This window comes from Pelophylax lessonae (genome assembly GCF_965119305.1).
Source record: "Pelophylax lessonae genome assembly, chromosome: 13".
Taxonomy (NCBI): domain Eukaryota; kingdom Metazoa; phylum Chordata; class Amphibia; order Anura; family Ranidae; genus Pelophylax; species Pelophylax lessonae.
The window spans coordinates 55690081-55704028 of NC_138780.1; the positions used below are offsets into that span (position 1 = coordinate 55690081).

A 13948-nucleotide genomic window follows, 5' to 3' on the forward strand; every position below is an offset into this window, starting at 1 on the left:
ATTAATCATAGAGGCAGCACAGAGACCCAAGGTAACCCTGGAGGAGCTGCAGAGACTGGAGTATCTGTACATAGGATGACAATAAGCCGTACGCTCCATAGAGTTGGGCTTTATGGCAGAGTGGCCAGAAGAAAGCCATTCCTTTCAGCAAAAACAAAATGGCACGTTTTGAGTTAGCAAAAAGGCATGTGGGAGACTCTCAAAATGTATGGAATAAGGTGCTCTGGTCTGATGAGACTAAAATTGAACTTTTCTGCCATCAAAGAAAAACGCTATGTCTCGCAAACCCAACACATCACATCACTCAAAGAACACCATCCCATCCACATGGTGGTGGCAGCATCATGCTGTGGGGATGTTTTTCAGCAGCCGGGACTGGGAAACTGGTCAGTTGAGGGTAAGATGTCTGGTGCTAAATACTGGGATATTCTTGAGCAAAACCTGTACCACACTGTACGTGATTTGAGGAAGGTTCACCTTCTAGCAAGACAATGACCCCAAACACACTGCTAAAGCAACACTTGAGTGGTTTAGGGGAAACATGTAAATGTGTTGAAATGGCCTAGTTAAAGCCCAGACCCCAATCCAATAGAAAATCTGTGGTCCGACCTAAAAATTGCTGTTCACAAGCGCAAACCATCCAACTTGAAGGAGCTGGAGCAGTTTTGCAAGGAGGAATGGGCAAAAATCCCAGTGGTAAGATGTGGCAAGCTCGTAGAGACTTCTCCAAAGTGAGCTGTGATTGCCGCAAAAGGTGGCTCTACAAAGTATTGATTTTAGGGGGGTGAATAGTTATGCACATTGCCTTTTTCTGTTATTTTGTCCTATTTGCTGTTTGCTTCACAATAATAATAAAAAAAAAAACATCTTCAAAGTTTTGAGCATGTTCTGTAAATTAAATGATGCAAATCCATGTTAATTCCAGGCTGTGAGGCAACAAAACACGAAAAATGCCAAGGGGGATGAATACCTTTGCAAGACGCACTGTAGTTACATAGGTTGAAAAAAGACACAAGTCCATCTGGCTCAACCAATAAACAATACAATAAAAAAAACAGTAATAAAAACCCAACCATACAATCCCATATACACAATCCTATAACCACAGTTGATCCAGAGGAAGGCTAAACAGCCCCAGCAAAGCATGATACAATTTGCTACAGCAGGGGAAAAAAATTCCTTCCTGCTCCCCTCAGAGGCAATCTGCTAGCCAGAACCACCTCTGGAGGGAGTCTATTCCACATTTTCACAGCTCTTGCCATGAAGAAACCTTTTCGTATTTGGAGACGAAATCGGTTTTCCTCCTAGATGTAAAGAGTGCTCCCTTGTCCTCTGTGTTGACCTTAAAGTGAACAACTCAACACCAAGTTTAATATATTGACCCCTTATGTATTTAAATGTTGATCATATCCCCCCCTTAATCTCCTCTTCTCAAGAGAGAATAAATTCAGTTCCTCTAATATATTCCCATTGCTGAGCTCCTCCATGCCTCTTATCAGTTTGGTTGCCCTTCTCTGCACTTTCTCCAGTTCCCCCGATATCCTTTTTAAGAACTGGTGCCCAAAACTGAACTGCATATTCTAGATGAGGTCTTACTAATGATTTGTACAGGGGCAAAATATCTTTCTGCAGTCCATGCCTCTGTTAATACAAGAAAGGACTTTGCTTGCTTTGAAAATTGCAGCTTGGCATTGCATGCTATTATTAAGCTTATGATCTACCAGAACACCCAGATCCTTCTCCGCTATGGATTCCCTCAGTTCTACTCCGCCTAGTATGTATGATGCATGCATATTCTTAGCCCCCAAGTGCAAAACTTTACATTTATCAACATTAAACCTCATTTGCCACATAGTTGCCCAATGAAACAGTGCATTGAGGTCAGCTTGTAAGTTGGAGACATCCTGTAAAGAAGTTATTCCACTGCAAAGCTTGGTGTCATCTGCAAAGGCTGAAATTGTACTTTTAACCACTTAAGCCCCGGAAGATTTTACCCCCATTCCGACCAGGGGGTATTTTGGGATTCGGCACTGTGTGACTTTAACGGACAATTGCGCGGTCGTGCGACGCTGTACCTAAACTAATTTGGCGTCCTTTTTTTCCCACAAACAGAGGTTTCTTTTGGTGGTATTTGATCACCTGTGCGATTTTTTGATCACGCGCTATAAACAAAAAAAGAGCGTCAATTTTGCAAAAATAACAATATTTTTCACATTTTTTTATATGAAATTCCCCCCAAAAAAATGTAAAAATCAAAATTTTTTAACATTTTCGGCCAATTTGTTTTATGTTACCTATGTTTGGTAAAAAAAATCGCAAAAAGCGTATTTTGATTGGTTTGCGCAAAAGTTATCGCGTTTACTAACAAAGGGAAAGATTTTTGTCATTTTTGTTGTTTTTTTTTTTAACGCGTAATGGCGGCGATCTGCGATTTTTTTTTTGCGGTACTGCGACATTGCGGCGGACAGATCGGACCCCTGACTGACATTTTTGACACTTTTGGGGTTACCAGTGACATTTCTACAGTAATCAGTGCTATATATATGCACTGTTACTGTAAAAATACACTGGTAGTGAAGGGGTTAACTTTATTTGGGAGGGAGGGGCTGTGTGTGTCCCTAGGGGCGTGCTTTCTACTGTGATTGGCTGTGGCTTCAGCTGTAAGGACACTGATCAACGGATCTACATAGTAGATCCATGTGATCAGTGTCTTTGCAGCGAGGAGAATGACAGGCAGCTTGTTTACACAAGCTGCCTGACATTCTCCCTCTCCCTCGCCGATCGCAGAGTGGCCGGCGGACATCGGGTCCGCTGGTCACACGCGCGGGGGGGTCCGTGACCACGCGGGAGCGGGAGCGCGCCTCCGGGGGCGCGCGCTCGCTCCCTAGACCCTCACAAGCAAGCAACGTAGCCCTACGTTAGTTTGCCTGTGAGGGGCTGACCGCCGACGTAGATAGTCGTGCGGCGGTCGGCAAGTGGTTAATCCCAGACCCTATATAATTTATACAGGTATTAAAAAGTAAGGGTCCCAACACTGAACCTTGGGGTACACTACTGATAACCTTAGACCATTCAGAGTAGGAATCCTTAACCACTACTCTCTGAATTATATATTTTAGCCAATTTTCTATCGATTTGCAAACTGATCTTTCCAAGCCAGTAGACTTTACCTTACACATTAGCCGTGTGTGGGGAACTGTGTCAAACGCTTTTGCAAAATCCAAGTATACTATGTCCACAGCCACCCCTCTGTCCAAGGTTTTACCCACCTCCTCATAAAAAGAAATCAGGTTTGTTTGATAACTTCTGTCTTTCATAAATCCATGCTGTCTTTTGCTTAAAATATTTTTTCCAGCAAGAACTCAGTTAAACTAACAGGTCTATAATTACTTGACAAAGACTTTGATCCCTTTTTAACCAGTTCCTTACCGGGACATAGTAAAATGACGCCAGAAGGAACATTTCATCGATCCGGTGGCGCGCAGCGTGGCGATCGGGGATGAGGCTTGTCCCTCGGACAGAGCCCACCCCTGATCAAGGTAAAGAGCCTATGAAATTGGCTTTTTACAACGTGATTGGCTGTGTCCAATCACAGCCGATCACATGAGGCTCCAGATGCGAGCCGCTCGGCGCGGTGAATGGGGATGAGGCTCGTCCCTCGGACAGAGCCCATCCCTGATCAAGGTAAAGAGCCAATGAAATTGGCGCTTTACCACGTGACCGGCTGTGTCCAATCACAGCCAGTCACAAATGTCAATAAAGATGTGGTAACTCACTGTTACCAGGTTCTCCTCCTCACACACCGATCCAGTGTGAGGAGGAGATCTGGAAACAGTGAGTTACCATTTACTGTGCCCTGATTGCCCACCAAATAAAGAGGGCCTGTCACCACACTGATTCTAGTACCGATCTGTGAGCCCATTAGAGTATCTGTCACCTGCCCATCTGAGTACCCAGAGTACCTGTCACCTGCCCATCAGAGTACCCAGAGTACCTGTCACCTGCCCATCAGAGTACCTGCCGCCTGCCTATCAAAGTACCAGAGTACTTGCTGCCTGCTCATCAGTACCCGAGTACCTGTCACCTGCCCATCAGAGTTTTGTGTGTGATTTATATCCCTAGAACGCATGATGGTGCTCCTTGGATGTTGGGCCCCTCTATTTGCAAGGCTGTGAAAGTCTCACACGTGGTATTGCCATACTCAATGTGAGACTACAGAGTGGCAGAAAGTATTTTTGGGATGTCATTTTTGCTATGTACATGCTATGTGTTAGGAATATCCTATAAATTGACAACTTTGTGTAAAAATAAAAAAAAAATAGGTTTACATTTTTTTTCCCCCACATTTTCCAAAAACTTGTTCCAAAGACATGTTCAAAAGACTCTCAATGCCTCATAGAATATACATTGGAGTTGGAGTTACATTGGGTTGCTTTCAAAAATGGGGTCATTTTGTGGGCGTTTCTATTGTCTTGGGGCTCTAGGGCCTTCAAAAGTGTGATATTAAGAAAATGTGTGAAATTTATGCTCCTAAACCACCTGAAGGTGCTACTTGGATGTTAAGTTTCTTATGTGGATGGGCTGTGTAAAAGTCTCACACGTGGTACTGCCATACTCATACTCGGGAGGAGTAGCAGAATGTATTTTGGGTGTCATTTTTGCTATGTACATGCTATGTGTTAGAAATAGCTTATAAATTTACAACTTTGTGGGGAAAAAAAAAGAAGAAAAATTTTTCTTAATTTTCCCAAGAATTGTGGGAAAAAGTTACAACTTCAAAAAACTCACCATGCCTCTTACTAAATACCTCGTACTGTCTAAAAAGGGGTCATTTGGGGGGGTATTTGTATTGTCATTCAAAGTGTGAGAGTGCTGAAAGCTGAAAATTGGTCTGTGCAGGAAGGGGGTGTAACTGCCTTGTATGGAAGTGGTTAAATATAGGCATCACATTGGCCCTACGCCAATCCAGTGGTACCATTCTGGTCCTTAATGAGTCCCTAAAAATTAGAAACAAAGACTTTGAAATTACAGCACTCAATTCTGTTAGGATGCGTGGGTGGATGCCATCTGGTCCAGGCGCTTTATCCACCCTTATTCTGTCTAAATATTTCGGGACCATATCACTCACTATTGAACCATTGGGGAACATTTGGGGCTGTGTCAATACCATCCTCATTATGGTCATGAGCTCCCCTATGCTCCTTTTGTATACACAGAGCTGAAGAAAGTATTTAATACATTTGCCTTCTCTTTGTCCCCAGTCACCCACTCCTGATTATTTTGTAAAGGGCCTACATGCTCAGATCTTACCTTATTACTATTAATATATTTGAAGATTTTTTGGGGGGTTTGTCCTACTATCTTTTGCAATCTGTCATTCATTTTGAGTTTTTGCATCCTTGATTTCCTTTTTACATATTCTGTTATAGTCTTTGTAACAATTAAACAATGATAGTGTTTAATTTAACTTTGGCCGTGAGTCACAGGTTTTATTTTTAGCCTTTTAAACTTATTACCCATTGTATTATACTTTGCAATGAGTTTGCATAAAGTCTTTTTGAAAATTTACAAATTTCTGTTCTGTGCTCATCAATGCCAATATTCCCTCCCAGTCTAAATCCTAGAGAGCAGCCCTCATCCTTGGAAAATATGCTCTCTTAAAGTTAAATGTTTTTGTATTTCCTATGTGTTTTTTGCTTACAGCCAACATTAAATTAAATCATATTTTCTCTGTCGCTCATTGACAGACGCAGTCCTCTTTGATTAATATCAGTAGGGTTATACTGCCCCCTACAGGAGTAGGACACTAGGCAGGAAAAACGTTCTGGCCACACCTTAGGGGCAGTCCCAGAGGGTATATCCTCTCTCTCCCTGCTACAGGATGTCAGCAAGGTTCTGCAGGCCGCTGTTTGAGGGGACCGTTGGTCTACCTCGAGGGTTTTTTTCTGTTGAGTTTTCAGTTGAGCTCTTCCTTTTGTCCGATTAGCCTTTTAAGACTTCTGGTTGGTTCCTGTTGGGCCTTCTGGATTGGATTTTTGACTTACCGTAAAATCCTTTTCTCTTAAGCTCATTGACAGACGCAGTACCCGCCCCTCTATTTTTGAGTTGGGTTGGGTTAAATTCTCTGACACTGCTTTGTTACATAACTGACATCCTGTAGCAGGGAGAGAGGATATACCCTCTGGGACTGCCCCTAAGGTGTGGCCAGAATGTTTTTCCTGCCTAGTGTCCTACTCCTGTAGGGGCAGTATAACCCTACTGATATTAATCAAAGAAGACTGCGTCTGTCAATGAGCTTAAGAGAAAAGGATTTTACGGTAAGTCAAAAATCCAATTATGGTCACTGCTACCCAGATGTTCTTTTATATGAACATTATTAATAAGCTCTGCATGGTTTGAGATTACCAGGTCCAACCAAGCATCATTTCTAGTGGGGGCCTCAATAAACTGCGCCATAAAATTGTCTTGTAATAGGTTTATACATTTTTGCCCTTTTAACTGTTCCAGCAGTGCCATTACTCTGTCACTTTGACACTGTCCACTGGTTTTCCGCACAAGGGTGGGGGTATCTTGATAAGTGTCAGAATCAAGGGTCAGATCCCTGTCAGTCATGTCTACCCTTCTCTATGTGGTGCCACCCTTTTGAAAGACTAACCAAACTTCACATAGATGAGATTGTTATGTAGGGAAAAACAGTCCTCTCTATCAGAACAGACCATGTCAAAGACATTGACCTAGTGTTATTCTCACCAACAATGTTTTATCCCAGATTGATCCAGAAACTGTAGCAAACATTTACTCGCATAAAGCACGCTCTTGAACTGCAGAAAAGAGCATTAACTCTTTCAGTCTTATCACTCATACAATGGGTTAGTAAATAGCAAGAAGTGTATTCAAGTAATGACTTATTGACTTTGCTTGAGTGAAGAGGGCAGAAATAAAAAAAAAAAAAAAAAAAAAAATGGAAAGGTATTGTGTCTGACCCAGTCTCCAGCCATGTGACCTCCCATGGTTTTGCTCCTCCAAAGTGGATCCACCTCCTCACACAGGGCATCATGAATTGTCCTGGAGAGACTCACCTCTTTAAGAACAAAGACATCTTGTTATGCTACGCAAAGGTTTATTTACCACATGTGGGAGAACATTAAAGCAAACTATCAGGTCTCTGTCGGCCTCACAGAGGCTTCCTCAAATGTATTTATTACATGGAGCGAACAGAACACTGATACAATTACATAAATGGGGAGCCCGATCTACTCCACTCTGTGCTAAATGTGAGCGAGATCATGGTGATCTACTACACATGATCTGGAGGTGCCCAAAACTGTTCAGGTACTGGGGGGTGGGGAAGTACTGGATACCATCTCACAGGTCTATAGGGTTGTAATTCCAAGGAACCCCATTGTCTGCCTGCTGGAAGCACTGGAAGAGGAGGCACTGACCCAAAATGCACATATAGCCGTTTTGCAGCTGCTATATATAGCACGAAAACTGATCGCCCGATATTGGATTACTCCGAGTGCCCACCAGGGGACAATGGGTGGAACAAGTAAGCAATATGCTCATACGTGAAAAACGGACATATCAGCATAGAAACGCCCATAAAAAATGTTTATTCTATGTGGCAACCATGGCTAGAAGTTCCAGGACTGGCACCACATCAGCTAGTGGGTACCAGACTGTTCCAAGGATAGCAAGGAGGGGGTTGTCCAATATGAGGGCTGCTGTCGGGGGGTTACTCCATCACTTTACTAAACGCAAGAGGGGTTATTCATTTTCACTTTCTTCCTTTTCTTTGTTAATTGAAGAAATATATTTTATATGCCCAGAGTTCTGGGATTTGTATTTTACTGAAAATGCTTTGGGTGCATAGGATTACACTCATAGGACTCACGTATGGCATACTTTAGTTTGGATGGCACTAACGTATATCTATGCAATATCTTGTGTATGGCTAACACGAAATGTCTGCTGTACATATTGTTCTTACTGTATGCCTTTTTGATTTGACCCAATAAAATCTTATTGATTAAAAAATAAAAGCAAACTATCACTGACGATTTTTCCTCTATGCAAGAGTTTATAAAAGACAAAATCAATAGCAAAATATGTCCCAAAAAGTTGTTTGGCATGAGAGAGAACATTAGAGCCAATGAGACATATTTTATACAGACATTTAGAGAGTTAACAGTTTTTTCTACAGGTTCAACACCCCTGTTGCCCTCTGGCTGATATCCAGATAGGGCAAATGTTCTGACTGACCAGTAGATATGAACCAAGATATGGCCGCTACTACGTGTCAATCTGTAACCTAGGCAGGCCATATCCGGTGAAAATTGCACAATTCCCCCCATCAGCACAGACAGCGCTGACAGAGGAACACCTCCTGACGAGCAATTGTGTTCTCCCGCCAGGGGGAGCTTGTCCCTGCCCAGAAAAGACAGTGATTATTGCTAGCCCCTATAGCAGCTACTAGCGATAATTGCAACTAAATCTGCAGGCTTGTTGTACCCAAGTTGATTGACTGATCAACTTGGTGCATTCAGCCAGACCATATACGGTTCAAATCATGCCCAGTTTTTGCTTGACAGACCTAGATTTGAACAGTCTATGGCCAGCCTTAGAAGATGGAGTCTTTAGCTAAATGATAGCGATAATCAAAATGGCAACAAAGTAAATTATATTTGCAGTTAGAGAGATGGCAGGTTGGACTCTCTATCTGTCCCTCCTACTTTTTTTTTTTTTTTTTCTTTGGTCATCTCAGAAGCAACTTTTTTTTAACACAGGTATTTTACACAGAAAAATGGCAACCAATTGAACACAAATCGCTTACTCCCAGTGATCAAAACAAAACCAGGTATTGTAAGTTGGCTTCAGCTCTGCTCTCCACCTGCACGAGAGGTCCCCCAGAGCTGAAGCAATCTTACAACACCTGGTTTGGCTTTAGGCACAGTGAGCCGGCATCCTGTAAGTGATCGTTGCCATTGTTCTGTAGCACATTTTAGCCTGACCAGCTGTTTTATATGATCTACACCAGTTCATTACATGTCATGTCATCAATGATAGAAGCCTTAGATTGGTACTTTTTTGTCTACAGATATTTGATAGCTTAGTGTAAAGATCAGTAAATACATTTGGCTGTTTATACCTTTTTTTTAATCACAGAAGTGTGAAAATTGTTGCAATTTCAATTGTTTACAACTAGCTCTTGCATTTTTTCAGGTGGCACAAATGTTTAATCTTCAATCATATCCAAGCTATGGTGAGCTGACATTTATGGAGTGTTACCAAGAGGTCATAGGTGAACTGGCAAACGTTGAAAAAAAAATAGAAATTCAGAGTTCAGAGACTGCCATCAGAAAAGCAAACAATAGTCGTTCTACTTTACAAGCAATAGGAAATGCAGCAGCTGCAGGTTAGTCATTTATAACATTTTTTTTTTTATGCCAGAGTGTTTCATGGGGATAAAAGACACTTTACATTGCTTTATTCTTTGGTACAGGTGAAATGCCTTTACTTCTCAAAATCTATTGTTCGAAATTAGTTTTGTTCACTCCTTAGTACTGATTTAAAGCGGAGTTCCGGCCTCAAACATTTTTTTTTTTTCAATAAAAATACTCCCGGGACAGTCAGGGCTAGTGCATTTCAGCAATGATAGCCTCTGAACTGTCCCCGGGTTCACTTACCTTTTAGAAGAAATACTTACCTTGAAAATGTCTTGTCCAGCGCTGCCATCTCAGGTGTGGGCAGCTGAAGGCAGAGCTTCCTCTTCGGTGACGTCGGAGTCCCAGAATGCCCTGCACCGGCCCTGCTCATCACTTCCGGTGCAAGCGCGTCATCCCTGCACAGCTTCTGGGCATGCCCAGAAGCTGTTCAGCAGGGAATAACACGCCTTAACCGGAAGTGAGGAGCAGGGCCGGTGCAGGCACATTGACTCTTAGGAGCGATGACGTTCGGAACTCCGCTTTAAGGTGCCTGAACTCCCGGCAGAAGAAAAAGTAGCAGTCTATTTTATTATGGATACCTGTTGTAGGACAAATCCCCTTTTTAGCTTTAGTTGTTCCTGTACTCTACACAATGAAAGAAAATGTTGACTTTAATTGAAAAGGCACACACATTTCCTGTGCATTGCCCGTAATATTCAAATATGAGCATCGGGTACTGGTGAAGTTTACAAAGTATCTTCTTGCACAACACCGCCCACTTGTCACAGATAACTCCACCTGTTAAACTTCAACTCTCCATCCTTTTGGGTGGAATAGGGTGAATTAGGGGACAAAGGCAAACTGTTTTCTTTAGATTGCTTCTGTGCTGTCCTGATGGCGTGTGTAGCATGTTGACACTTTGGGCCCAATATTGACACTTTGGGCCCAATTTGGACATTTTCACTTAGGGCTGTACTCACTTTTGTTGCCAGCGGTTTAGACATTAATGGCTGTGTTGAGTTATTTTGAGGGGACAGCAAATTTACAGGGTTATACAGGCTGTAGGCTCACTACGTTGCATTGTAGCAAAGTTTCATTTCTTCAGTGTTGTCACATGAAAAGCTGTAATAAAATATTTACAAAAATGTGAGGGATGTACTTTATATCACTTATGATATACTGTATTTTGCAAAGAAGAATGGGCAACAATTTCACTCTCAAGATGTACAAATTTGGTAGCGACATACCCAAAAAGACTTGTAGCTGTAATTGCAGCGAAAGGTGGTTCTACAAAGTATTGTCTCAGGGGGCTGAATAGAAATGCACTCCACATTTTTCAGATATTTATGTGTAAAAAAAAATTGAAAACCATTTATTTGTTTACTTCTACTTTACAAAGATGTGCCTCTTTATGTTGATCTATCACACAAAATCCAGATAAAATATATTTACGTTTCTGGTTGGAACATGACAAAATGTGGAAAATTTCAAGGGGTGTGAATACTTTTTCAAGACACTGTATAGGAAGAAATAGCGAGCACTGTGGGTGACCAAGGAGTCCTTCAGCAAAGGATTTTTGGCAGCAGGAAAGATAAATATTAAGTCCTTTTTTACAGGTATGCAGGTTTTTTTTTTTATTATAACCAGTTTGCTTTTAAAAAGTTGAAAAGTTTAGAGGCATTTTAAACTATATTCAATATATAATTTTTTTTTTTTAATTCTTCCTTCTAAGTTTACAGACGTACACCTTCCTGAGTTTTTTTGGTTAATTGTTCCACAGTAGTCCTCCAACATGTAACATGAGATTTCAGTACAGACATTTGTGTTGGATAAAATAATACTTCTAACCCTTTCTAATGCAATGCCAACTATTAGGATGTATTTGCACATTATTTACAGTTATTCTTTTTTATAATTTAGGAATGGTGTTCTATTCTATATCTGATGTAACAGACAAGCTAGTTGCTCTTGCTGAATGTTCAGTACCGACATTACAGGATGACTTTTGGATCAGAAGCACATGCTTAGAAAAAGTTGATTTGTGGAAAACTGTACTTGAAGAGTTGATTCCAGCAGCTATGGCAGCCTTTGATTTGGCCTGTACACAAGCCCATCTTTGGAAAACATGCAAGCAGCTTCTAGAGACATCAGAGAGACGTCTGTTTACCAGCATCGAAGCCCAGGGTATGTAAATAATGAATGGAATTTTTGTTAGGGCAAGTGTAAAATAACAGAAAAATACTGCATATAATACAAAAATTACTTAAAACTCCCAAACATTTACATATTTTATGAAACCGAAGCCCTGTAGAATAAAATGGTGCTAGTTTCCATATTTTATGTTGTGCAAGTGTTTATAAAATCTAAATTTTCAATAAATAGAATAAAAGTAACTTTAGTGCACACAAATGCAATATAATACCAGTTTTTGGTCCAATATAAAAGTACAGTACACATGGGCCAAATGTCAGCCGTTTTTTTGTTTTTGAACCATCCATTGTCTGACATTTGGCCCATGGGTAAAGGGCTTTAGGATATATAGTAATGCAATTTTGTACACCTATATTTCTTTACACATTAGGTTTTAAAAAATAAAGCTTTATTACATAGAGTATATGCACTTTATTTCCTGATACTGTATATACAGTATAGTATTGTATTGAGGTTTTAGGTTTTGCAGATTTGGATAGGATTCATGATACTTATGGCTGAAAGATTTAACAGCATTTTGCTCTATAATGGTAAAAAAAACACTGTTCACCTCATTTGGATGTAAATACCCTCAAATTAAAGCTGAAAGTCTGCAGTTAAAGCACATCTTGTTTGTTTCATTTCAAATACATTGTATTGGTGTATAGAGCCAACAAGATTAGAATTGTGTTGATGTCCCAATATTTATGGACCTGACTGTTAATGCACCATTTAACACTTGTGGAAACCAGTGAGTCTGTAGTTGGAGATAATCTTCCAAGTCTACTAAGCGTGAAGAATAAAGATATAAGCTCACTCCCATTATTTGGATGGTCAGGATACTGCTCAATCTCCTAATTATGATTGTAAAAAGTAAAAGCCTTTGTATTGTGTACTCTTTACTGTGATCAAGAGAGAAGGGGGGTAAAAATACAAAAACCTGAAAAGATAAAGAAAAGTAAAAGGGTGATAAGGGGGGTCAACAAAAGGTGAGAGGGATAGGGAGGAGGGATTTCTCTATCGTCCATCGACAGACGCAGCCTCCTCTCCATGAGCTGAGTGGGTTACGCTCCTCCCATCAGGAGTAGTCTAGGCAGGAAAATTTGAATACACACGCCCAGGGGGTTGTCCCTCCAGGCATAATCCCACACTGCATAACCCAGCACATCTGTTTTTTCTGCCTAGAGAAGGAGTAGACCTAGGTTTCCTGCTCGGACTCCAGTCTCAATTTTTTTTTTTTTCACAATATTTTCTTTTTTCTCTTTACTCACTTGCTAGCTAGTGTTCAGGGAAGAATTTCCAGGTGATCTTCAAGCAACGATGCCAGCTGGGGCTTCGTACTGGATATTCTAGATCCTTATGTTCCCCCCCTGTCTGGCCTACGAGCATGAGCAGGTTAAAGTTCTGACCTAGGCCTAGCCATGATGGTGCCCCCTTGTCCAAATGGAGACGAGCCTGCAAGCGGATGCCTCGCCGGGACGCAACGACCTGGAACGCCCTGAGTCATAGCGTACCCTTTGGCTGGCAGCACCCCGACTTCGGGTTGGAGGCCGTCTGCCCAGAGCAGAGCCCACCCAGTCCATGATATGGTGAGTAACTGTGCCCCTGTTGGCCTTGGGGGGATGTTGGCCCTCCCCTGGGGATAATTGGATTTGTTCCTCCCAAGAGATCCCCCTGGTCTGCCCAGTCAGTGTGTCCTTCCCTCTCCCTGTCCCTGCGGGGGCTGTGTGTCTTGAGTGCTCTGGCGCTCGGGGGGGGGGGGGGTGACATGGTACCTTGGGCTTACTGGTCCCTGTTGTGGTTTCTGAGGCCTTCATGTGTCGGTCCCTAGCCGCATGGTGCACCGTGCGCGCCGCCATATTAGGTGTGGGCAATTTTTTCCCCATAGACTTGTATGGGGCAGCCATTTTCCCTGCAGCTTCCTATTGTTTTGTATGGGCATCCATCTTTGTGTAGCCCTGGTGCTATATTTGGCAGTGTATCCCTATCAGGCGACATCACTTCCTGTGTGGTCATTTCCTGCAGCTGAGCTGAAGTCACTTCCTGCTTCTCTCTAGATGCTGTGGAAGATTTAGGAGGCTTTGTGTCTGAGGTAGTAAAGTATTGAGAGTCCCTGCGGGCATATCCTTGCATTTTCTATTTGGTTTAAAGGGACTCCCTGCAGACAGCTGCGATCGGTGGTGGATACCGCGATCAGCGTTCTTAAAGCTACAGTACTCATTTTTTTGCAATTTGCACTATGGAGTCCCAAACTGGAATTTCACCCTCAGACCCACTCTGTGCGACTCCCGGACAGTCTGGATCGCAGTCACTGGCCGCGATTTCAGCAGCCC

General features: G+C 42.0%; 1 protein-coding gene across 1 annotated transcript in view; it reads left to right on the plus strand.

Moving 5' to 3' along the window:
• The window catches only part of ZFYVE26 (zinc finger FYVE-type containing 26), a 1347068-nt gene that overhangs the window by 338746 nt on the left and 994374 nt on the right, over nt 1–13948 (plus strand). Inside the window, exons 12-13 of the mRNA XM_082275187.1 lie at nt 9223–9415; nt 11346–11609. Coding sequence (XP_082131313.1) covers nt 9223–9415; nt 11346–11609 — 457 coding nt within the window. The remainder of the gene's footprint in view (nt 1–9222; nt 9416–11345; nt 11610–13948) is intronic.